General features: G+C 38.4%; 2 protein-coding genes across 5 annotated transcripts in view; one reads left to right on the top strand and one right to left on the bottom strand.

Annotated features, from left to right (window-relative positions):
- Window positions 1-88: 88 nt before the first annotated feature.
- LOC119648787 (threonylcarbamoyladenosine tRNA methylthiotransferase) lies at window positions 89-7,653 on the top strand. The gene is made up of 3 exons (XM_038050635.1): window positions 89-752; window positions 6,341-6,729; window positions 6,786-7,653. The coding sequence occupies exons 1-3, from the start codon at window positions 278-280 to the stop codon at window positions 7,629-7,631; spliced, it is 1,710 nt and encodes a 569-aa protein (XP_037906563.1). The 5' UTR covers window positions 89-277; the 3' UTR covers window positions 7,632-7,653.
- Window positions 7,647-25,419, bottom strand: part of LOC119648767 (uridine-cytidine kinase-like 1) — a 42,821-nt gene continuing 25,048 nt past the window's right edge. For 3 of the 4 annotated variants that reach the window (XM_038050613.1, XM_038050622.1, XM_038050608.1), the window contains exons 2-10: window positions 24,370-24,704; window positions 24,016-24,122; window positions 14,038-14,208; window positions 13,842-13,978; window positions 13,600-13,786; window positions 13,444-13,533; window positions 13,225-13,384; window positions 12,819-13,162; window positions 8,207-8,345 (exon numbers count right to left, since the gene is read on the bottom strand). In XM_038050613.1, the coding sequence (XP_037906541.1) occupies window positions 8,223-8,345; window positions 12,819-13,162; window positions 13,225-13,384; window positions 13,444-13,533; window positions 13,600-13,786; window positions 13,842-13,978; window positions 14,038-14,208; window positions 24,016-24,122; window positions 24,370-24,704 (1,654 nt within the window). In that variant the 3' untranslated portion in view covers window positions 8,207-8,222. Of the gene's footprint in view, window positions 8,346-12,818; window positions 13,163-13,224; window positions 13,385-13,443; window positions 13,534-13,599; window positions 13,787-13,841; window positions 13,979-14,037; window positions 14,209-24,015; window positions 24,123-24,369; window positions 24,705-25,419 lie in introns of all 4 variants that reach the window. The other variant, XM_038050599.1, reaches the window with a different exon arrangement.

Raw genomic sequence — 25,419 nt, 5'->3', positions numbered from 1 at the left:
AACATCTTTCAACTTCGGGTGATTGAAAGCAAACATATCCAAGCTTCACACCAATTTACATAGATATTTTTAGCATATTAGAAATAATAAAAAATCATGTTAAGATATTTTCCATCCCCCATTTCATTTGCAAAAGTGAATAAAAATTGATAAAATGCTAATTCAAAGAAAATTTTATTAGCACGTGTCAATTAATCCGTCAAAATTATATGTCAACAACTTGACATTTTATCATGTGAGAAATTTCCATCGCCGGCTGTTCTTGTGTCGCGGGACAATGTCGGTCTGTGCTGAAATAATAGACGATATCGAGGATTTAATATCTTCCCAAGATATAACACCCAAAGAGCGGTATTCAAATAAGAAGAATGTTACATTACGCGCGAAAAAACGCACGAAGGTTGGTGATGAAGACGAAAGTGTAGCTACCAAATCGGAAGGGAAGCAACGACCTGAGCGAAAAATTTATGAAAGCATCATTCCTGGGACGCAGACAATATACGTGAAAACTTGGGGATGTGCACATAATAATTCGGATTCGGAATACATGGCCGGGCAGTTGGCTTCGTATGGTTACAACTTGACTACCGATAAGGAGAAGGCTGATCTATGGCTGTTGAACAGCTGCACCGTAAAAAATCCATCGGAGGACACGTTTCGAAATGAAATTGAGAAAGGATTGGATGTTGGCAAACATGTAGTTGTTGCAGGATGTGTTCCGCAAGGAGCTCCTAAAGCTGATTATTTGAAAGGTACAGTAGACCCTTGAATTTTACGCAGCTACACACTCATTATTATTATTTGGTCAAATGGATCCGGCCACATCTATTGTGCTGCTTCGAGAGTTGTAGTCATCACAGCTATAATGTATCATATGAAACATTTACGATATTGCCTACGTCTCATTGCTTAAGCATTTTGCCTGGTTATTTGATAGACTCCCAGCTGTATTTCCTTTCAATGAATGCAAGGCATTGTCCCAAGATATATACGAGGGGGGACCCAAAAAAAAACAACGGGAATTTCGTCATAACTTCTTTATTTCTCAATATTTTTACACCAAATTTTGATCGCCTTCAAAGTATTCGCCTTTGACTACAACACACTTCTCCAAACGATTCTTTTATTGTTCAAAACATTTTTTAAATTCACTCATCGGGATGTCCTTTAAGCCTTCCTGCGATTTTTGTTTCACCTCCTCCACAGTGGCAAAACGCTTTCCTTTCATATTCCTTGAGGGTCGTATTCATAGCACCACGATTCATCGCCAGTAATCACATCGGAAAAAAATTCAGGGTCCCCTTTGAGCTGATTTTGAAGCTCAAAACATGCCTGAAGTCGACGTTCCCTATGTTCGTCTGTGAGATGGCGCGGAACGAATCGGGCTACAATCCTTCTCATGTGCAAATCTTCGGATAAAATTCTCTGAATTGAACTCCATAACATTCCTGACATCTGACAGAGTTGTGGTTCGGCGACGGTCTTCGCGAACGAGGGCATTGATTTTGTCGACGTTTTCATCAGTTGTTGACGTTGAGGGGCGTCCTGAACGAAGTTGGTCTTCAATAGACATTTCTCCATTTTTAAAACGTGAAAATCAATCGTAAAGTTTGGTTTTACTTAAGGCAGCATCCTCATAAGCAGTCTTAAGCATTACAATAGTTTCCACGGACCATTACCCTAACAGGAAACAAAATTTCACAACCGCGCGTTGTTCTCGACCATCTGCCATTACGTTTTCGCCGAAATGTAAAAAGTTATTTTACTATAAAAAATCTCACAGGCGAGCCGATGCACTCAGAGCGACACAACCTCGCACACTAACGCAGGTGGCGTAACACTAACGGACATGTGGTCAACAATAGGTTCCCCCACGGAGAGGGTAAGCTCGGTAGGCGGAAACTTTAGCGGTAGAGGAGAGGGAACTATAAGCTATATGTTGTCTCTCAGAGCCTTGTCTTCCGCCTCTACCCGGAAAAACGGAAGAAAGCGAAGCTGGTAATGTGAATCCAATTGGTCTAATATCAATAGGTGGAAACGGATCCATGCAGTATGAACACAAGAAAACGGAACTTTCGATGGAAGTTGTGCACAAGCTTGTAATCCCGGTGAGACTGGACACAACGGACACTTCAGTTAGCAGCGGTTTTTACATTAGACTAAATTTATGTCTACAAATATGAATGTTAGTCACACGAACTCATCTGGTATGCTCTACGACAACACTTAGTGCCAAGAGAACTCGTACGCTGGGTTCAATTACTAAAAGTAAAGTTCGTAGTATGGCGGGTGTATCAAAACCGCTTCGTGTCTCTGTTGATGTTCATCAAGGAAGCACCCTCTCACCAGTCCTCTTTGTTCTTGTTATGGACACCGTCACACGCGATATCCAACGTCCGACGCCCTATACACTGCTTTATGCAGATGTTGTTTTCCTGGCGTCTCATAGCAAAAATGATCTCGAGCAACTTATCGAAAAATGAAATAATCGCTTCATGCAACACGGTCTCAGATTGAATCTGAATAAAACTGAATTTTTAACGACGGATGACCACGGAGCAGGCACAACCACTGTCAGCGGCAATGACCTGCCCAGAATTGAGCGATTTAGATACCTCGAGAGTGCTCAGAGCCAATGAAGAATTGCGTTATGAAATTGCTTCACACATTAAAACAACTTGGATGAAGTGGCGTTCCACAGATGGTGTTCTTTGTGATTGACGTATCAACGGACGTCTCAAATCTAAAATTTACCGCAATTTCGTCGGTCCTGTCGCTTCTCTTCTGAGTGTTGGCTGACCATAAAAGACAATGAACGGCGTCTTGCGATAATGGAGACGAAGATGTTTCGTTGGACTAGTGTTGCATCGATGGTGGAAAAACTGCGAGATCGGCGCTTTCGCGTAATTCGCATCAACGAGAATTCACTCGTCAAGATTGGCCTGAACATCGAAGTCGATGGTAAGCGACCAAAAGGCCGGCCGAAACAACGTTGGCTGGATGTTCTGGATGGGGATTTGGGGGGAATTTGATAGAACCAAATAACGAAACCAATCACGAATGACGCAACAGATTGGCTAACGTCCGCTGGGAACCCCTAGCCTAATTGCAAGATATACATATTGAAAACGTTATTATTATCTTATGTCCGGTGTAGGTAAATTCCTCCGGTTGCCTCGGACAACAGAAAGAAAAATGTCTGCGCCTGTTCCAGACATCAGACAGACAAATGTCTGCCTCAACTAAATGACTGACAGATAAAGTTTGTTTCTGTATTAGACAAATGTCTTAGTTTGCCTCAGACATCAGACATCTGTTTCTGAAAGAAACGGGTGGTTCCGTCTGAAGTGGACAATTGACTCACAAAGTACACACATATACACAATTACCACTTACGAAATTTGCATGTGAAATTACCGTAAAACGTAGAGAAATCCGGGACGAACCCGAAAAATACGTGGTAGGATATACTGAGGTCTTCTACACCGACGAGTCAGAAACAGAACAGTGTTCTGAAGCAGGAGTTTACCCTTCAAATAAAGACGTAAATTAGAGTTTTCCCTTTATACAATCTAGAACGATCTTTCAGGCTGAAGTGTATGCAATCCTAAGGATTAGCAATCTGGGTGATTAACGAGGGATTGAAATGCAGGCGTTTCTTCACTTCAAAAGTCGTTGAGGAATGTAAAAACCACCAAACCAACTCTATTTCTGGATGCAATTCCGTGGTGATACCTGGCCCCGGTGGTGTAGAGGGAAATGAAATTTCGGATGTCTTAACAAAAGAGGGTTTAATTTCCCCCATGCCGGGACCATAACCAGCAATTAGAATATCAGAACCATTAGCTAATGCTGCTATCAAAAGTTGGGAACAAGCCTTGAAGCTGTTAGACACACCAAACTTTTCTTATCCGAACCAAACAGACATACAATCAAGTTTATCTCATCTAAAAGGAGGCCTAGCCGTAATTCACTAGCTGGGCATATAATGAGAAAATGTATTCTCCAATCCTAAGCGGGATTCATGGAACATTTTCTATGTGAATGCCCCGTCTATGCACACATCAGACATCTGATTTCTGGTGTAGATGTACTCCAGTTGCAGCGGGTAGCTTACATCCATTAGCGGAAATTCTGCGATACATAAACGAGTCCTTTATGAATGAGAATATGGAAACTGATACGCCACTAAATGCGGTTATTCTCAGAGAAATCGATCGCAAGGAGTCGAGTGTTTGACAGTAGAGTATGAAAGAAACGTAGTTACACCAATGGGATCTAAACTGACCGTGGCATTCGCTTCTGTTTTCCATCATATTAGGGATTAAGCTTATGCTAAAAACAAAGATTGGCCGAATTAACCTGCAGCATGCCAAAGTCTCTCCCCTTCTATAGGCAACAAGTCTGAGAACCAAAGAGGCATTAACGTCAATGTCGAAACGAATCATCACCCGATGTTCGCTTGCGTCCGCTGCTTCTCACCGGTGACAGGCCTGTGCATCGACAAAGTTCTTCGTTTGTGATAATTTATAGATTGTTTCTCTAAATAGGAGTCTATGCTATTTCACTTACTTCCATTCTGCTATCCTGTGCCACGATTTTATGAAAATTTGCAATTATTTTGACAGTTGCGATCTTAACGGGGAGTAATGTACTTTATGGGTGCTGGTGCTCGCGTGACCGTTTTTTTAAAATCAGAAACCCACTGTTTGTCTGTTGGATATCATCGAGCAAAGTCTTTCAGTGTTTAATCCATTTTTTTTTTATTTGGAGTGGTGTTCGGCCTTTCAAACAGAAATATTTGATGATGGTATGTTTCTCTGATTTCCACATTTTCACGTACAAAACCCAGGCGTCTTCCTCAATAAGCCCTCATACGTATACTAACAGAGCAATTGACTAGAAAGTATACAAGCTAGTTAGGGATGGCTCATAGAATGTCAATAAACAAATAGATCCCCTGGCGCCATTTCTTATTCCGGCAGGAAAATGTTCACCCTGCCCTCGTAGCTATTATCAGGGCGACATATGACGGCGCAACATTTCATGTGCAGCATTGAGGTTAAATCGCGAAGAATTTAAAGCCCAAAACTTTGCCCAGAGGACACAGAGAACTCGTCTATAACATCTTTCCGCAAACCTTTTCTGCTACTCTAAGGTGGCGAGAAGGCAGACGGGGCAGCGACCCTGTCGTCCTAATTAAAACCACCAGAGGTTATCTGGTACCATGGCCCCCTAGTGGGAGTTTCATGGGGGATGCGACTATGTCCAAGTTTCGAAGTTCTCTGTCCGACTTCGAGCATGGAGTTGCGCTTACAACTCGGTTACCGTACTCCTTAGTTCTTTAAAGATCTAGGCACATATGTCTTGCATCCATCAGCATGGATGCTAAGCCATGCACTCAGTATAGACTGGTACCGTTGTTGCTTATCACAGTATGGCTTCGACTGTTGTAAAAAAATCAGGCGGCGTCTTAACACCGTGGGATTAGCCGGAGCCCAATCGTTTTCGACTACGCTGGTAACATTTGCTTATTCTATCACCGAGTCATGGTCTAAAGTCCAATAATGGCTTTGGAATTAGAGAAGGATGCAAGCAGAGTCAAACTGAGGATAGACACCGACAAAACCAAGGTAAAATCTCACTGATCATCGCACTCTTCCTATTTACATTAGTGAGCAGAGCATCAAAAGCGTTGATCAATTTATTTGGGAACCTGGGTATCTGGGAATGCCATCCACTGTCAAGCCTATTCTAGGATGGAACTGCAACGCAGCTGAATGGAGAAATGTGTATTCCTACCGTCATGCCAAAGAACTTGAGTCCTCTGAAGCAGCATTTTTATCGTCCTTTAAGAAAGGAGACATGGAAACCCTAGTAAAGTTCCTAACGGGGCAAAAATCGGGGTGGTAGTCTCGACTATATGTAAGGAACAAAGGGAGATGGACAGGGTTTTATACCCAGGTTCCTAATCTCTCCAAACATTAGACGCAGATATCTCGGAAAGGTTTTCTCCAACGAGAGATAAGTGTATTTAATGCCTCTAACAGACGTTCTCAAATTCACAAAAGTCTGCGATGAGTTGCAAATTACCCTTTCAAAGCGACAGACAGATCCTCCCACATCTTCGTCGGGCCTGTCAATCCAATTTTGTCCTCTGATCCGCGAGAAGATCTTTTTGTTTCGCCCATAAAATATTTTTTCAACAAATGTGCAAAGCTATTGAGAAATGGTAAATTTGTAAGTTTGCATTCAAAAGTGGTTACTCTTAAGTAATATTTCCTAACAATGCCGATTTAATTAAAAAAGCCTGATCTTAACAATTGAACATATTTTTCAGGTCTTTCAGTAGTTGGTGTTCAACAAATTGATCGTGTTGTCGAAGTGGTTGAAGAGACTCTCAAAGGTCACAGTGTTCGTCTGCTTCAAGTGAAAAAAGAAGGCGGAAAACGAGTTGCTGGAGCGAAGCTTGCCCTACCAAAAGTTCGGAAGAACCCTCTGATAGAAATAATTCCAATCAATTCAGGATGCCTCAACCAATGTACATATTGTAAAACAAAGCACGCTAGAGGCGATCTAGTCAGCTATTCTCTTGAAGAAATCGTTGATCGGGCGCGACAAGCCTTCAATGAGGGATGTTGTGAAATTTGGCTAACCTCCGAAGATACAGGTACATATGGTCGTGATATTGGACGATCTCTCCCGGAGTTATTATGGGCTTTAGTTGAGGTAAGACTTAGTACAACGAGTCGAAACTTAACGGGACAGGATTAATTTATTTTCAGGTGATACCTCCACCATGCATGTTGCGCGTAGGTATGACGAATCCTCCATATATTTTGGAACATCTGGAGGAAATGTCTAAGATATTGAATCATCCGCGCGTTTATTCTTTCCTACACGTGCCAGTTCAAAGTGGTAGTGACACCATCCTTGGTGAAATGAAGCGCGAATACTGTCGTAAAGATTTCGAACATGTCGTGAACTTTTTACGTGAACGCGTCTCTGGCCTCACAATTGCAACAGATATAATTTGTGGATTTCCTGGTGAAACTGAACAAGACTTCGAAGAGACAATGACATTATGCGAGAAGTATAAATTTCCGAGTTTATTCATAAATCAATTCTTCCCACGACCCGGCACCCCAGCTGCACGTATGACGCGAATTCCTGCAAATTTAGTGAAAACAAGGACTAAGCGACTAACAGATCTGTTCAATAGCTATGAACCTTATGAAAATAGGGTTGGTGAACACTACAATGTGCTTGTTACAGAAATCTCGCACGACAGAAAGCATTATGTTGGGCACAACAAGTTCTATGAGCAAATTTTACTACCAATGGTAGACAATTTACTTGGGAAAGCGGTGCAGGTGAAAATTGTTTCTACGACAAAGTTCAGTATGCATGGTGAAATCATTGATCCAGAAGAAGAGTGGCAACAAGGTGCGAAAAAAGTTGAAACCTTAAAAAATGGAATTGTAAAAAATGGGTACGCGACACAGGATGTACCCGCCGGGATTCCAAACGATGGGAACGTTGCAAAACAATCATATTTAGGATATGCGTTAATAGCATTGTTCTTAGCGCTCGTGTACAGATTTATCTGGAAAGTACTACAAGATCTTTGAAAATAAAAGGCTTTGTTCATATTTTCGAATTTTATTTTCTCCGCAAGCGTAGATAGTAATGTCTTGCAATAAATTATAGTTTACATAAATTGCGTAGAGAAATTGACTGTTGGATTCTAGGCTGTCTTTACTACTCCTGAGCTGTAATTTGGCGTTCTAATTATGACATCGAATTTCCCAATAGTTTTCTAGAACCCTCGGTGACGAACACTACAATTTAACATTCTCTAATTTATGAATCGACTTCATGATCAGCTCTCACGATATTACCATCAAGCATTTCTGTTAAACAATGTATCTTGCGGGATGAAAAAGATACTAAAGCAATCTTTCAATATATAAAACATAGGAAAAACAGGAGAATTGACTAACCCCGATTTTCACATTATTCGTCAGAATTTAAAATTGTAAAAAAATACGAAGAACACTTTAGACTTAAACGAGACACTAAATAGACATTTACAGCCTACTATAAAACACTTAATTCTTAGTTATTACATGCACCGCTCGCTACGTTTATAACGAGAACAATATCTTTCCGAATGCAGCGGAAAATATGCATTCATGACCCTGATGCAATGAACTTAACAACTATGAGATATATTCCTCTGAAGGTTCTGTGCCGAAGTAGCGATCACCAAAGTTTCCAATTCCTGGTATCACGTAAAATTTCTCATTGATTTCTGGATCAAGAGCTGATGTAACGATTCGAACCTGTAATTGGATGAATGGAAAATTATTTTTGGGGATGTTAAAAACGGAACTAAACAAAATCAAAACAGAAAAATTTGTTGTTTATATCAATTTATGGTAAAGATATGATTGCTTTATGTACGTCATAATTAAGATTAACTGCAACTTGTATGTTAAATTAAGAAACGACGACTTAGACTCAAATTATAGCACTCCAGTGTTTCTTCTGCGTGCCTAAAAATTCGATTCTCCATAAATGTGTTATTTTCGTTAAATAAAATTTTGCTTAAAAGAACTAACCTCAGGAATTATTTTTAAGCTGGCTATTCATGCTATTGAAATTTACTTCCAAACCAAATTACTAAAGTTTTTGTTTGAATAAAAGGGAGATTTGCTTAAGTTTCAATGCTATTCTTCTTTTGGGTTGTTTATCTGAAATATGCTAGATGGGTGCTCGTCGTTGAAGAGTCTTCTTACATTTGTTGATCGAATTGTTAATAGTCTACTTGATATTCCCATAAAATCTGATGACTTCTTGAATATAGGACGGGTTGGCCTCCTATGGATCATACGATTGATAGAGATAACTTTGTGCTGATAAGCATGGTTTAGAGATAACCCGTTTGTGTGTCGTGGGTTGCCTATAAATCTCTAGTTGGACTTGCTCGTAAGAACTTCTTTCAGCTACCAATAATGTTCACTTCTAGAGGTGAAGAAGTTTTTTCCATGCAGATTCCGGTCAGCTTTATTTATGGATTCACTTTACCTTTCAGTTGTTGCCCACTTTGTTGCAAATGTAGCCAATTTTTTACTATAGCGATCACTTTTTCGTCCGGAATACTCGGAAAAAGAGCGTTGACGTCAAAACACATTAAGACGTAATCTTTCTCAATTTCCCCTACAAACTGAATGATCTCAGCGAATTCATTTGTTGAGCTTCTCACGGGTTGTGGTAACGAATCGGCCGCTAGTGATTCGTTTTTCATGCGAATCAACAGCAATATATCTCGCCGCAACTGCTTCCAACTTTCCTTACTCACGCCAAAATTTAAATCAACCCAAGTCCTTGCACCTATTATGCATATAAAAAAAATTTTGAGACAAATATCTTTCCAGTGGAATGTAACTGTTGCTAGGACCTTCATTCAATCACCTTAGGTGAAAATAGTGGACAACAGCTAGTCCAACATAGCTTTTTACTTGGAATTCATGAGTTATGGCATTCCAATCTTTATCGCTGAATAATTAAATAAGGCGAATTTCTGCCCATTAAATGGCGACACACCCATTCATATTGCCGGTACATACGTCAGCTCCAGTGGTACAGTAACTACTAGTGTTGGGAAGTTCCTTAGGGAAGCATGAGCAGATTCCACTGGTAACTTATAAAGTGATCGTTAGATTTACTGCAAATTATGAAGCTTCTATCTGATGATATTCAATGGCCGAACATTCAGACTTGTCAAACTACCGCTCTTCATAAAATAATAGACTGCCTCCCGATATTAACTCAAGACTGCCTGCACCAGGAGCCTAAAACGGTGCCTATAATAAACCGCAATGACACTGAGCAGCGTTCCGCGGAATGGTGCCCAAAATATCACTACAACCATATCCCAACATTCGACATTCGATAAATTGCCAAGCCATCTATCCACTTTGAGACTGAATTATCAATCAAATATCAGAATGCAAAATATGGAAAAAAATATTCCGGCGGGAAACTGCAACTTGGTGAGGAAAACTTTCTTTTGGATTTAAAAGAGGAGTATTGCAGGAGGTTCATCTAAAAAAAAGGGGGGGTGGGACGTCGTGGCACAACTAAAATCTACAACAACAACAAATATCTAGGATGGATAGGAAAGGAAAAAAACATGGTACTTCACGAAAATTTCATGGTAATAGTCACTGGCGAAGAAAATGTCACACTTGTGAGCAAATCTGATGAAAAATTAAAAAATAAGATATTGAACTAGCCAGCTCAACGTATTCTTTTCAGTTTTAAGTGCTTTAGAAAGTGTTCTGATTTGCAAAGCTGCAAGAGTGATATAAAATTTCTTTCCAGGCATAGACGATTAACATAAGTATAAGCTTTCTTTTGAAAATCTGTTGTTAAATTTGAAATGCGTTTTTCTGGACACTCCACAAACTAACAAACTATTCTATACACTTATAGTATATAGGATTAGTTTGAAACTTGTGTTGAAACTTGTTAGCACTGAAGAAGGGAACAAGTGGTTCCCGAATTATCGGTATTTGCAAGAATAAATATCCACACCAACGAAAAAGAAACAACAAGTTTTTATTATTTCAATTCATCCGTGTCATCGCATACTGCCGGAGATGGATGAGGAAATCCAATAGCACATTTTTAACATCTGACGAACTACGAGAATCGGAAATCATTTGCCTTCGAATGAGTCAACGAAAAGCATTCCCAATGGAAATCAGCAGTCTTGAAACCAATCGACAACTGCCAAAGTCAAGTTGGCTCATTAGGCTAGCACCATTCCGGAACTCAGAACAAGTGCTCAGGATAGACGGAAGAATCCAACAGAGTGCCGAATCTTACAACAAGAAACACCAGATAATTGTGCGCCGCGGACACATTGCAAACCTAATCATCAGTCACTACCATCATCTCGCGTTACATGGTGGACATGGATATTGAAACAGCAATTTTGGCGACGATGGAGCCTAGAGTATTTTACCCAGTTGCAACAACGCGCTATGTGGTCCACATCAGATCAGACATTGAAACTGAACGACTTAGTAATCATCAAAACACACAACTTTGCATCAACGGTTTAGCCTTTAGGTCGAATCCTGGCGTTTCATCCAGGGAATGACGGATTAACCCGAGTTGTCACAATAGACTAGGGGAAACATCGTGAAGCGACCCATCACAAAGATATGCCCATTACCGAGCAACGACAATCACTAGAACTCGGATTCGCTCCAACGCTCCGACATCAAAAATAATCACATAAAGACTGCACTATAACCATGAAATACGACCACCAGTTGAGACACTCCTCTATCCCGCCATGAACCTACTGCAGTAAGGAATCTCACTCAACCAGGATCCATTGTTTCCAACACAACCAACCCCAAGTAACGTTCAACGCAGCGTGATCATCGGAAGAACCACCGGTTCTTGGCGGGCAGAATGTATAGAATTAAGACGAAAATATTTGTTACCTAGATTAAGTTTACATGGCACAGTGAAAGAAACGTTGTTGAACCTGGAATCAATAGCAAAACAGTTATTTTGAGGGTCAGTAAAACCACACCAACAAAGTGCATGACCCAAATGCATAGGAAAACATGAGGCAGACAAAAAATATAACAATGTAGGATTAAAACTGACGAACGTGAATTCCTTTATTTACCTTCTTTGATGGAAGTGAAATCGAGCGGAACATTCACTTAGCGAATAAGGTATGTTTGGTCCTGAAAAATTAAATAACGTCCACAAACACAAAGGTAAGTTCCATTTACATAACATTTTAATTCGACCTGAAAAACGAGTGAAGCGTTCGAAAGTCGTACACTACGTCCAATACATGGATCAATAAATGAAAGTGCAGACTGAAGAATTAGGTGCAAACATGAATTGTCCAAAATATGCGACCAAGTAGTATTGATCTCAGTCAAGTTGTGCAAGTTTTAGGGCGACACACTACATGGCATTTTCTGCAATGGTGTAGTTGCTCTTTCTCAATGTGTCACTTATCCACTACTACTTAGGCCTTCTCATCAACTTGTCCACGGGTATCTAACCCATTCGTCGGCTAAATTTTTCACTTATTATTGTCCCAGACCCCGATCACATGGAGCAAATATAAAGCGATAAGAACTTGGGAACTTTTGATTAACAGCAGTCCCTTACCCACATAATAGAAACAAAATCATTGGCGTGGAAAAATCTTAACTAGAAGTTGGCGTGAAGATAGATGCAGATTTTGGACAAAACAATGAAGACATATCCAGCGCTGTGAAGCTTGATGTCCTTGACGCCTTTGAATTTCGACCCATTAATATAAACGTAAAGATTGTGATGACCAGCCAGATTGAGAACCCTGGGTCTGTTGGTGTTTTGCTTCATTCCGATTCTGTTTGCCTCTTTCTCCAAATACAGAATCATTTGGCCAAAGTCCATGATATGATGAGAGAGCAAATAAATTTCCTCAGAGTAGTCGAAGATTTTAAGGAAGCATAATATCATCTATTAGATCCTACCACGTCCTCCAATCAAAACAACATGGAGGACGTCAGCATGCAATCCTGGCAGACTTCGATTTAGACCTCAAATTTCTCTGAGATTATACCTCGATGCAACGCGCGACATTTTGTATCGTCATATGTCACACAGACAGCTATTATCTCGTAATGTCGCTCCTTCGTAAGGCATTCTAGGCGGGAGTATGATTGCTCCCTTGCTTTTAATTTGAATCTTTTGATAATTTTGTTGAAAATAAAATGAAAACTTACATTTGGAAAAGCATAAGCTATCGAGTGTACTCCAATTTCTGCCATCAGAAGTGACACAAGCATAATATTTTCTTCAGGAACGTCATGATCCAATAACACACGTATCGCCATCATAGCTGCAGCTCCAGTAGCAACCGTTGCATCCATTAAAATTACTTTGAAATCTTTGATGTCTTTTGGTAGTCTTAAGTAATACAGTTCAGGTTCACCAGTCACCTGATTCGTTTGGATTAGAATCTTGCCTATCCTTATATCCTTACACACATCACAAATTGCTTGTTCCATTGTCTCACCAGCACGAAGTATAGAAACTCCACAAATTCTTTTACAAGCAAGACGTTGGCCTAAAGTAAAGCAAAATAAAAAGTTGTGAAATGTAAATCGATATTGGTTTCTTCCTAATTACCTTCATATGTGACTCCTTGCGGGGTCTCGACTGTTACCGGAGTAAACGGGAATAAACTCAATGCATATTCTATCACTAAACGAATGAGTCGCTTTGAGTAAAATATGAATTCATCTCTGGATGTTTCCCTGTTTCTTATAAAGGTATGTAATCCTTTAATCTGTTAGTGAGAAAATTTGGGAATAAGATACAACTTTTCAAATATAACAAACTCATTACTTGTGGCGTTGTTGGCAGCAAATGTAAGGAATCTGGCATGGGTTCACCAATATATGAATTAGCTAACGTCTCACGCAGTTTGAAACCACGCTACAATTTTCAAAAATAAATTCATCAATTCCAGTAGAGCATAATAAGTGTTTGCTTTCATTTTACCAGCTGTAATTGTGTGTGAACATGTTGGACTATCAAATGTATAGCGACTTTATTCTCTCCGCCACGTGGCACGATAATATCAGCATGAACCATAGTCGGTGCAATATAATTAGCATATGATGGCTTCACCATTGTTGAATACTGTTTAAGTACACCTTCTAAATCACGACCGCGTTGTGATATATCTCTGAAATTTTATAGAGTTTTCGCTAATGGATCTTATTAAGTTTTTTCAGACATACCTTTTTAAACGTCTAGCTAAGCGTATGTCTGCGTCTGTGTCGACGAATACTTTCATATCTAACAGTTTAAGTACTTCAGGACTATGGAATACTAGGATTCCCTCAAAAATGATTACATTTGCACCATACATTGTTTTCTGTAAAAGGATTTTTTTATAATATAGCTTCATTACGTGAATCATAACTTAGAGCTTACTGTTGTCGGTTCTCTAGAATGAGTTATGAAATTATAAATAGGAACTTCTACTTTTCGGCCCTCCTTAAGTTTTCTAAGTACATCTATCATCAGGTCAATATCAAACGCATCTGGATGATCGAAGTTATATTCATTTTGTAGTGCTTGATCATGTTGTTTATCATTCAATATCTGCAACGAAGAAAAAATAATGTAGAAGAATATTGCGGCGACAATCGAAGATATTAGGTTCCTGAAAAAATGTTTAAAAGAGAAGCTTACACCACCATCACACCCGGTAAAACTACACACAGGATTATATAACGCAAAGAATCAGACAACCAAAATGGAGCGATTGCTTCTGAAGGATAGTATCGATCAAAAGTACGAAAAATTGAACAAATTCAACCTAGTCGCCTATAACGTGCACGTGAGGCTAGCAAAGTACCTAACAATGGAAGGGACTCAGCTAGAACCAAAGATATTTAAACTGGATAGAGCATTCGAATGTGAAAAATCGAAAACGGGGTTTGCTGAACAAAAAATTATACAAAATGAAAATAAAATCACCACCAATGACACAAGGCTCTACCCTAGAGGTTCAACAAATACCGAACTTTGTCATCAACAAATTCTCGGAAACAATTACAACACGCGAGCTGAAACTACTCATCAACGGACTCAATTTCGCAGTCGATACAAAGCCACAAATTGAAGACGTGGTCATCGACGTAGAAGGAGCCATTCGGCATCTAAACTTCGAATCAAAGGAAATCGTTCGTAAAGAAGTGGGGGATATTCTGGACAAGGGAACAACAAGTGAAAAAACATACCGACATGACACGGTAGTTAAGAAATTACGAGAAAAGGATGTTTTCTACACGAAAGCCGACAAAGGAAAAGCGGTTGTAATAATGGATAAGAATGAATACGACCGTGCCCTAGAAGAAAAATTGAAAAATGGGGTTGAGAAACAATCCTCTTCCTGACTATAAAAAGGGTAGAAAAGGCGCTCAACGCAAGTAGGGAAACACTAGGAAATATTGCAGACCTGAGGATGCCAAAGCCGTCTTTACCGAGAATGAGGATTCAGCCAAAAATCCACAAGCAATGTAATGAGACACGAAAATTATAGCGGACACCAACTCTCCAAACTGGCTTATGAAAGGAATCAGCACCATCGGAAATTATCATAGCAAGTACTCAGTAAAAAATAGCATGGAGCTAGTGGAGAAACTTGAAGCACACAAAAACCTGGAGGAAAGCGACTGTCTAGTATCATTCGATATAAAAGCCTTATATCCGAGTATACCAACCAAAGAAGCCATTTGGAAACTCGAGGATTGGCTAACGGAACAATGTGTGGAACTTAACTAATTAGGTACTACCACTGAGGAAGGAGTCACGTGGTCTCCGAAACAATTGTATGCGGAAGGAAAATAAAAATATTTACAGTATAAGGAAAAACACCTAGTTCTTTTCTTAACTTAAATATTTTGTGTTTTTCTCGAGAAAAAATATTTCTTTTAATAACAAATAGGAGACCAATTACCTAAAAACTGAATATTAAATAACTAAAGTGATGATAAACGCTAACTTAAATGAACTATCAATAAATTTAATGTAATAATGTTCCAGGCTGCGCATGAAGTGGCAAACTAAGCCTTCACGTGGCCGTGGTTCCCTAGTGATACCACACTAGAATATCTTTGCCTAGGAATCTCTAAATAATCATTTCAAGCCTTCCCCCAACCTTGAGATGGCGGAGAAACTGGGCCCGGGTTGGAAATTATACGGGTATAAAGTGCGGGCAACTAATATCCTTTTTTCATTTCAATTGCAGCTCTGAATGGCTCCGAGAAAACTTTGAACCTCTTGAGTTGTATTACTACAATAATTCACGCGCAGATCACTGGAATCTCTTTTTTGTTTGCGACACACTAGTTCATCTTTTCAGTCGATTAGCTTGAAATTCATTATTCTCACCAATTTGTCACATCTATAAAAGTAATTTTATGTAACTCCGCGGTGAATATATCTCGTGATTGTGCCATGTGATGAGACAACATGGAATGAGTTGTAAATATCCATTTGATGGCAGTAAAAAGTTGTGCGACGACTTTGTAAGAACAAATTATTCTGTGCTATTGGTTTTTCTGAACGATTAAGACAATCAATTCATTCGTTTGAAAAAAACTGTAGTTTTTTCCTGTGAAAAATTGACTAATCACAGACGCACTAATACATTTGATAATTTGTATAATTTGTTTGACTATTATTTTTGAGAAAGCTTTTCCAAATAACAGTGCTGTTTGGTGAGATATTTTTGAAATATAAGGAATAGAGCTAGCCTTATATGAATTCGCGAAAAGATTGAATTCAACAAATTAACTCAGTCGACGCTCACAAGGAGTGGTTTAATTACTGGTCAATTAATTTTTTTTCCTTAGCTCATAGCAATTTTAATCCAAGTAATAAATAAAATTCATATAGACAATAAACGATATTTATCTCATAATTGCTGAGAAACACACTGAGTAGAAGAAATCACCTTACAAACTGAATTGAAGAATTTAATATAGTTTATTATCAAATTCCCTCCTCTTAATAGTGCATGATCAAATTGTAAATAATGGCTATTCTCATGAGTAATTGGCATGTTCGGCACGCAATTAACTTCGCTTATTAAAACACAATTGTATTGCGGAAGTGTTAAATTAAATTGGTAAACAAATAATTTCTGGACGCTTTTATGGATATAAACTGAATTATGGAAGAAACATACTTAGGAAAATCTACTTAATAAATGGACGACATAGATATAGGGTGCGGGAGCATAACTTCATTCTTTGAAAAAATAATAAAACTCACTGTATAAAATAGATTTTTTTAGGCGGGTGCCTCAAATTAAAAATCGTCACTTCATCCAGGTTGCGCCTATGCGTGAAACAGTTTAATAACACGCAAATCGGTCAGTTCTGAGAAATGTTGGATTGAAGTTCCTTTTGTGTTGTTTTTTTTTTGTAGCCCTTTTAAAGAAACAGTGTAGTGTTCATTGTGCACGTTCTTTCATGCAATTGTAATTGGTAACAATTTATACCGCCATTGACATTTTTATCACTTTTATAATCATCTCCAGATCCACTTCATTTTATTCTATCAGGTTTAAACTATTTTGAATTAGCAATAAGCCTTCTTGCAGAATATTTGTGGATAAAACTCAAGGCATCGCTTTAGGAACGAAGAATTGATCTGCCTTTTCTTCTCGTTCATGATTTTTTAAGTAAGAAGGATGGCCAAGTGCATTGTCCAAAACTTAATTTATGCCCTAAAAGGGTTTCCTCAATATCAATGATTAAACGCGTTCTTTGTCACCCAGAGAAAAACAAACAAGTAGAAGATACCAATTCTATTGTCATGAACACAACCCAGGATTGTCTATAGAGTGGAGTGTGGAGTGAGTAAAGGTCCCGGGTTACTCTGACGATATTGTATTAATCTTCTGGCGAAATACGAGCACATCCTATAGTGTACAATTGAGAATTACTAGCAACTGGTGCATGAAAGTAATCCAGCCAAAACAGTCATAGTACCATCCACTAGCAAACGTAAGCTGGATCGCTCAATAGCCATGAGAGGGTAATCTTTAGAATGTGAAGAGGCAAAGCGAAGAGCTACCTAAATCGAAAAAATATTAATATTCTTTATAGGCAGTATCCTGAATTACTGACTCCGAGGGATAGCATGACAATGAAGTTTCATGCAACAAGAAATTTGAAACACGACGGAAAACAGGGCGGTCTGGGAGAAAATAGCAACGACCTAGTGTTTATAAAGCAACTGATTACTTCATATATTGGGGGAGGGGGAGTCATTAATACAAGGAAAACGTAGTTCGAGCCAATGAGTTAGCATACATATATGCCATAGATTGGTGTGCTTACTTGAACCTCCAAATGATTAATAGGAAGCTGAAAGTTACGATCCTAATAGATAGCCAAATGGTTACCAAATAGCTCAGCTCCAACGAGATAAATTCTGGACGGTTATGAGAAAGTCTTGATAAATAAAATGCCCTTGGCTTGTACTATGTCTGCATAATCTGCTTTCCAGGCCATATTGGGTTACAAAGCATTGAAGCAGAAATAATGTTAAAGGACTAGAGTCCCTCCATGGAATCTTGAAGGGACTCATAGCTTTCATACAAGAAAAACGGTTGAGCGAACTACTGGACGAATTTACCGGGAACGGAACAGTCCAGAGTACTTATGGAGTAATATGAACCAAGGCAATCGCCGAATTGATTGAATCTTACCAAGAATAGCCTTAGGGCCATAGTCAGAATATGCACAGGTCAATTCAAACTACCAAAGAGAGAGGGAATATCTGCGGACAGTGTATGCTGTGTCGGGAGAGCGATGAAGGGAAAACACTTTGAACATTCTAGAATTCCTGACAGCTATAGGATTGATCAATTTACTATAGTTAATAGATGTGCTATAACTAACAAAGGGACATACTAATTTTTTAGGAGGACTTTCCCTGGATTCTACAGGGTACGGCAGCATAACTTCCTTTTTTCAAAACTCAATAAAAACTATTGTATGCATCGGAAAATATTTATTTATTTTTTATAATGTAGGTACGTGTCTAAAGTTTTTATTTACATTGTTTTCAAGATCAAATCTGTTAGGTGACGTCTCCCATTCTCCATACATTGCGTAAACCGATTTCTGGCGTTTGTCATGACTCTTGTTAGCATAGCAGGTGTTATGTTGGCAATTTCTTCTTGGATGTTGGTCTTCAAATCTTGTAGGCTTCTTGGACGGTTCACATAAACACGGGATTTCAAAAAACCCCATAGAAAAAAATCACAAGGGGACAGATCGGGAGAGCGTGCCGGCCATTCCAAATCGCCTCTAATTGAGATAAGGCGCTCTGGAAAGTGTTCCCTCAAAACAGCCATCGATGCTCTTGAAGTGTGTGTGTTGCACCGTCTTGTTAGAACCAAGTGTCCCCCAAATCCAAATTTTCTAGCCGTGGGAAAAAAAATTCTGTAATATGTTTACATACCGGTCCGAATTCACTGTCACTGTAACCTCATTTTCCTCAAAAAACCAGGGACCAATAATTCCAGCTGAGGAAATTTCACACCACACTGTGACTGACTTTGGGTGAATGCAAAGGCTTTTGATGCAATTCTCGAAGGTTGGTGTCAGCCCAGTAGCGCATGTTTTGTTTGCTAACCGACCCACACAAATGAAAATGGGCTTCATCGCTAAAAAAACAATAGCACCCTCGGGATTGACATCAAGAAGAAGTTCACACGCGTTCATCCGAGAATTGAAGTCATGTTCTGAAAGTTCCTGCACTATCGCCATCTTATAGGGATGAAAATGAAGATCATCACGAAGAATTCTTCTCACAGAACGATCGGATAGTCCAAGGGTAGATGCGTGTTTGCGCGCAGAACGCCGTGGCAATTGCAACATTGACGCTCTCACTGCTTCAATGTTCTCAGGTGATCTAACGGGCCGAGGGACTCCAGTTCTTCCTTTTGTCGCACTTGCAGTTTGTCTGAATGTAGTGAAACATGTAACAATTGATTTTATATGTAACAATTGATTTGCGGTCTGGGACGGGAGCCAACGGGGCTAAATTAAAGCGATTCCAAAATGCACGCTGTGTTGCAATAACCGAACATCCGCTTGAAAAGTAAACCTCAACGGCAAAGCCACGCTCCTCACTTTCCCAACGCATGATGGCGGCTGAACCGTGTCGGGACAAAACTTTACAGTATCCCCTCTTGAACGAGACCACTAGCGCTCCGCTATGTCATCAACTAACTGAGTGGCGCGCATTTTAAAAAAGGAAGTTATGCTGCCGCACCCTGTATTATTATTAATAAGTTTTAATTTACTTTGAAATCTGACGTATGTCACTCGATTTTAGAAATAAAAAAATATTTCTAATCCATCCACATTGAAAACTACTACCTTCTGCTGCTCACCAAATCCTCATATGCGAAAAGATATTCGTCATTGTGAATTTATCAACAGCTTGCATAAATGAACGAAAGATTACATTGTCATGCAGAAAGAATGGCATTTGCATTTGTTGGTACTAATTTTTCATTAGTTTGTATTGATGAAATCATTGATGCAAGAACAAAATAGTTGCACAAAATTCCGTAAAACAATTTTGTTGTGTCTGAAACGTGTAATGCTGGACACGCTAGCTGCTGGGCTATATAAACAAAGTTTAATGCTCCGATTTTGACGAGATGGAATGTGAGATAATGGGAGCTACAGTGCGCGCAATTTCTATATACGCACCCCACATATTGCTCGTTGTGACTATATAGAAGCCTTGAGAAATATAAAGTTTATATGATAGTAAATGTATCTTTAAGTTTAGAATAATAAAAAAAATTGACAAAAAACATCTTATTTTTTTTAAATTGCCAAAAATTAGATTTTTACTGCGCAATTTCTATATACACACTTGCACTTTTAAGCTTATTGAAATAAATAAACGCATATTGACTAGTTACTAATATTTTGTTTGACCTCATTGGACCTTATGACTTCGAAAATTCGATTTGGCGTTGAGGTTATTAAATTTTTAAAATATTTTCTACGATTTGGTCCCAGCATTCTAAAACTTTTGTCATTAACTCAAGTATGGAGCTAAATTGGCGTTCATTCGCATAGACTTTCCTTGCAAGTATCCCCCATAGATTCTCTGTGGGATTAAGATCAGGACTTCGATGGGACTACTGCAAATTTTTTATTTGTTTGTCATTTAAAAATGATTTCGTGTATGCAGTAGCGTGTATTGCGGCGTTGTCATGTTGGAAATTCCAGTCAATGTTATTATTCTCATCTAAATGCGGCATCAAAATGGCTTCCAGAAGCTCAGTATAAATTACTGAGTTCATTTTGGTTGGTCCCTATCGAAGGTTACAGGGAAAAGAAAATGCCCCCAAACCATAACACTGCCGCCTCCAAAGTTGCGACTCATTCGAGGAGATTCATTTTTTTTAGATCGTGCCAAAATGCGCTAAATCCAGTTGGGTCGCAAAGCTTGAATTTCTTTTTCTTCCGAAAAAATTACTACCTTCCATTTTTCTTCCCATTTCATCCACAATCTATCCAATTTGAGACGAGCCTGATTATTTGTCGGTGTTAAATGAGCTACTTTAGCAGGTTTTTTATAGTTAATGCTGTTATCAGTAAGGAAAATCTGTTGCAACCGTCTCTTTTTAATAGGAAGAAGTAATTTCGGCATAACCTGGAACGAACCAAATTTTATTTCTAGTAGCTTCCTCTTTAATTAGGGCGATTTCTCTTTTCCCGATTTTTTTATTTTCACGCGGATGCTTTTTTGTACCATATTTCCCTTTAATCTAATGAAATTTCGCACAACTTCGTCGGATTTACTAATTTCCCTCAACATCGCTTTCATTGTGCAGCCCGAATCTTCCATTCTGGCAAGTTGGGCTTTTTCTTCTTCGGTTAACACTTTTCCACGAGACATCGCTATAATCTAAGCTGAAAAAGTTAAAGTTGAGCACCGTTTTACGTAGAATACTACAACATTCCACGTCATACCTTTTAACTACAAAAAAACTTTTCAAAAGTAATTTTATAGACGTTTTAGCTACCTGCGTATATAGAAATTGCGCACTTGCAAATGATCGCTTTCGATCAGAAACAAAATATCGTACAACATTTTTCAGTTAAACTAAGCGCCGCTGTCATAACGAATTCTCAGGAAACCAAGGAACTTATATTCCCTTCAATTGTTTCACACAATCTTCGCATTCTATGTATTTTCTAAGAAAAAGAGGAAAAATGTGACTGCGTATATAGAAATTGCGCTCATTGTAGCATTACTTGCTCAGAAGCAAGTATGTATACAGTTCTTCAAAAGATTATGTTATAGTTACAAATGACAGCCGCAATAAAAATGGGAATGGTAAAGATTGGGTACTTTTTTTCAATACTTGAAATTTCAATAATGAAAATATTTTTAAAGAAATTGGTTGCTTACATGTGCATTCCTTTATTTAGAAGTCAATCGCAACATTATATGCATTTACTTTGTGTTCTACGAAGAAACACAGACCTTCACCAAACACAAATCGAAATTTCAATTTGGATTCGGTCTTATGTGCAAAATAAAATTTGAGTTGGCTTAAATAATAACTTCCACATAATCAAATAATCGCCATAGGAAGGAAAGAAGGTTCTTTGAAACTTGGATTTTTCTTCGTGCATGTGGTGCGATCAATTGTTGAACATCATACCACTCGAAGGGACAGTAGAAGTTCTTTTCTCATTAAGGACGCCTTCCTTGGTTGACTGTACTCCTTTAATCGTTTGACACACAGAACGTGATCTGTCACGGCGACCAGCAATCTCTGCCGGCAGCGGTCTGCCAGGGTAATTGTATGATGCAATATCGAATTACATATGCCATACATAACACGATCTGTTGCAGTGCAAATGTACAGATTTGCCGAGAGATGTTCGGTGCAATGATCAAAGATGCGGAGGTACTGATGAAGGTGATATTTGTATTGTTTTGAATTTCTATGATAAATTAGTAAACTCCTAGAAATTTAAATTGTTTATAGAGTATTTTTCCATAATTTGCCTTTAACAAAATATTAACCTTTCCCTCGTTTCTGTTGATTTTCGCCAATTTAGTGTGAACTTTTCAATGTTAGGTTGTAATAGGTGATGCAATTCTTCGAAAATTTTTCAAGGCAAATGAAAATACTAGAAAGACCTATCTTCATGTGAATACAGTTCACAACCGAGACGATTTCCAAGTATTCTTTTTTCTTGTTTATCTCTTGCATTAAAAATTGTCTTTTCCTTCTGTTGCATTGAAGTGTTAAAACAAGAAGGGGTATCTCCTCGTCTGAACTACTAATTTTTGGCCAAGTTTAAATAAAATTAAACGGGTTGAGGAAATTATTTCCTTTATTGGCTAAAAATTTGGTGAAAAAAAATAAATACAGTATTTCGGGGACCAACTGGGCCGGGCCTTCTTCGACGTTTTCTCTTTTCTGACACTGAAGAAGAGCACATTTGGTCCCCGAAATAACGAATTTAATTTTTTTCACCAAGATCTTAGAGGAAATAATTTTCTCAACCCGTTTCATTTTATTTATTCATTTTTTTCTCAAAAGTTATGAAAAATATTCAATACTACTAAAATTACTCGTTAGAAAACAATTGCAATACTGGATCGCTCACAAGATATCGCTTCGTGTGTGACGATGATATGGCATTGCCGATCGCCGCGAAAGAGTGCTTTCTGTGCGCCAAAGGTTTTACTGTCAGCACAGCTGGAATATGGAGCATAACAATTGAAGAATCCAAACTTTGTAGGGTTAAAATGTTTGGTACGCGCAATCCTCAGCAAATAGCATACATAAACAAATTGTTTGGGCTTAGTGAAGAAATCTATAGGTCTTTTTTTTCACTAAAAAATATGTACATCCGTTTGAAATCACACAAGAATCAATGGTCTATTTTGATAAGAGACCACACGCAGACGTCTTAAAGATATAACGTAGCAAGTTTCTTATTACAATTCTTCTACCAGGACCTCGAAACGCTTCATGACCGCATAATGGAAACGATATGAGAAATATCACAGCGTCCAAATTAATTGCTCTTAATGTAAACCAAACAAAAGACTAAAGTTCTGGTTTAATTATACACTACCAATCTACGACTCAGCATACCATACGATGCCCGCACATTGTTGTCATTAAAGAATGCGCGAACGAAAACTATATATGTAACCAAAGATGATAAACAACAAAATACTACACGAACGACACTCGTATTCATCAAGGCCACAATGGGATTCATTTAAAAATTAATTAATTGAAGAACGAGAATAATAAAAATGAAAAAAAGACAGAAAATTATATACATGTGCCATATATAGGCTCAAAAGACAGAAAAGAGCACTCACCTTATAAAAACAATCCATTGAAAGCAGCGTAACCCATGGTACATCCAGACTCTCGATAATCTTCTGTGCTACAGTTGTTTTACCAGATGCGCTACCACCACATATACCTATGAATATATATATATCAAAGTTAGTAAACTTTAACTAACGAAGATATTGCAAGTATAAAAGTTATCATTGAGAAAAGTTCATTGATTTAGTTGTTGTCATTTGACATTATTTATTGTTGTGGTTATAGATCAACTAACGTGAATTTTACCAAACCTGACTAGAGAATAATAAGGATCTGCAAATTAGTCCTTTGAAGCACTTTACTGTGCACTAAATTGGCAAATAAGTAAAGGCTAAACTTACCGATTACGAAAGGTTCGACTTGTTGTCCGGCACAATTGTACCATGGTGGACGGCCAGCTGTGTAAATTGTGCGATTATTGGCACGAATAATTGATTCCGACGGATTTGATGTCTTCTGACTCATTGAGGTGGTTCGTTGTCGTTGACGTGCTGTTCTCGGCGGTCGTACTGTTGACTCTGATGAATTTGAACGTGCCGTCTTTGCCGGTACCGTAGTTGGTGACGCCGGACAACAATAGTCAACACCATGTCCGTCAGTTGATCCATTACAAATACCATTTGCTCCTACATGGTCGATAAGTAGTGGCTCCAAGTCATGCCGATCGTTAACATCGCTGAAATGATAGAAAAGTCAATAAATAAACAAATATGGGGGCTATATCCACATTATGTTCACAGATAGAGTACAGATATCGTAGCGGATCGGTATTTGTAGGCAGCAAGTTTCGATACACTTTTAATGAAGTTTGAAAAATGAACACATCGAACAAGAATAGACACACTCACAGTAAAAGAATCGAAAATATTTTAATTGTAATAAAATTCAACTGGACAAAAATTCACAAAATTTGAACACATAAACCATAAGTCACGTGTTATCGCCATCCATGGAGATACAGGCCTTTATCATAAATGTGATCACCACAATTGTTTATTTTGAGATGTTTATACTTTCAGACCAAACAAACAATTCGATTTGTATTGCAATAGCGAGTATGTAAACTGAAGATAATAAATAAAAATATAGCAGGTCGGCTCACAAATTTAATGTGCTATCAACGATAGTATCATGACTATTGAGATTTGGAAAATGGGATGAACACCAATTAGTTATCACTAATTGAATTAAAACTGCTGATAAAAAATCACATTGCCATGACCAGATTTAACTTTAAATTAAAACAAGTCGTGAAACCGGAAGCTGGACGCTTCAGATACGAAAGGTTTTGTGTATTTCCTAGTGCATAGCACGTAATATACCCATATATTATGTGAGAATGTCCACTTTTGGATGATATTGACATTCATAGTCTTGAATTTGCAAAGAAG

Source organism: Hermetia illucens, chromosome 1, assembly GCF_905115235.1.
Source record: "Hermetia illucens chromosome 1, iHerIll2.2.curated.20191125, whole genome shotgun sequence".
NCBI classification, from domain to species: Eukaryota; Metazoa; Arthropoda; class Insecta; order Diptera; family Stratiomyidae; genus Hermetia; species Hermetia illucens.
Note: the sequence above shows the minus strand (reverse complement) of the source record. Positions and strands in the feature narration are given on the sequence as shown.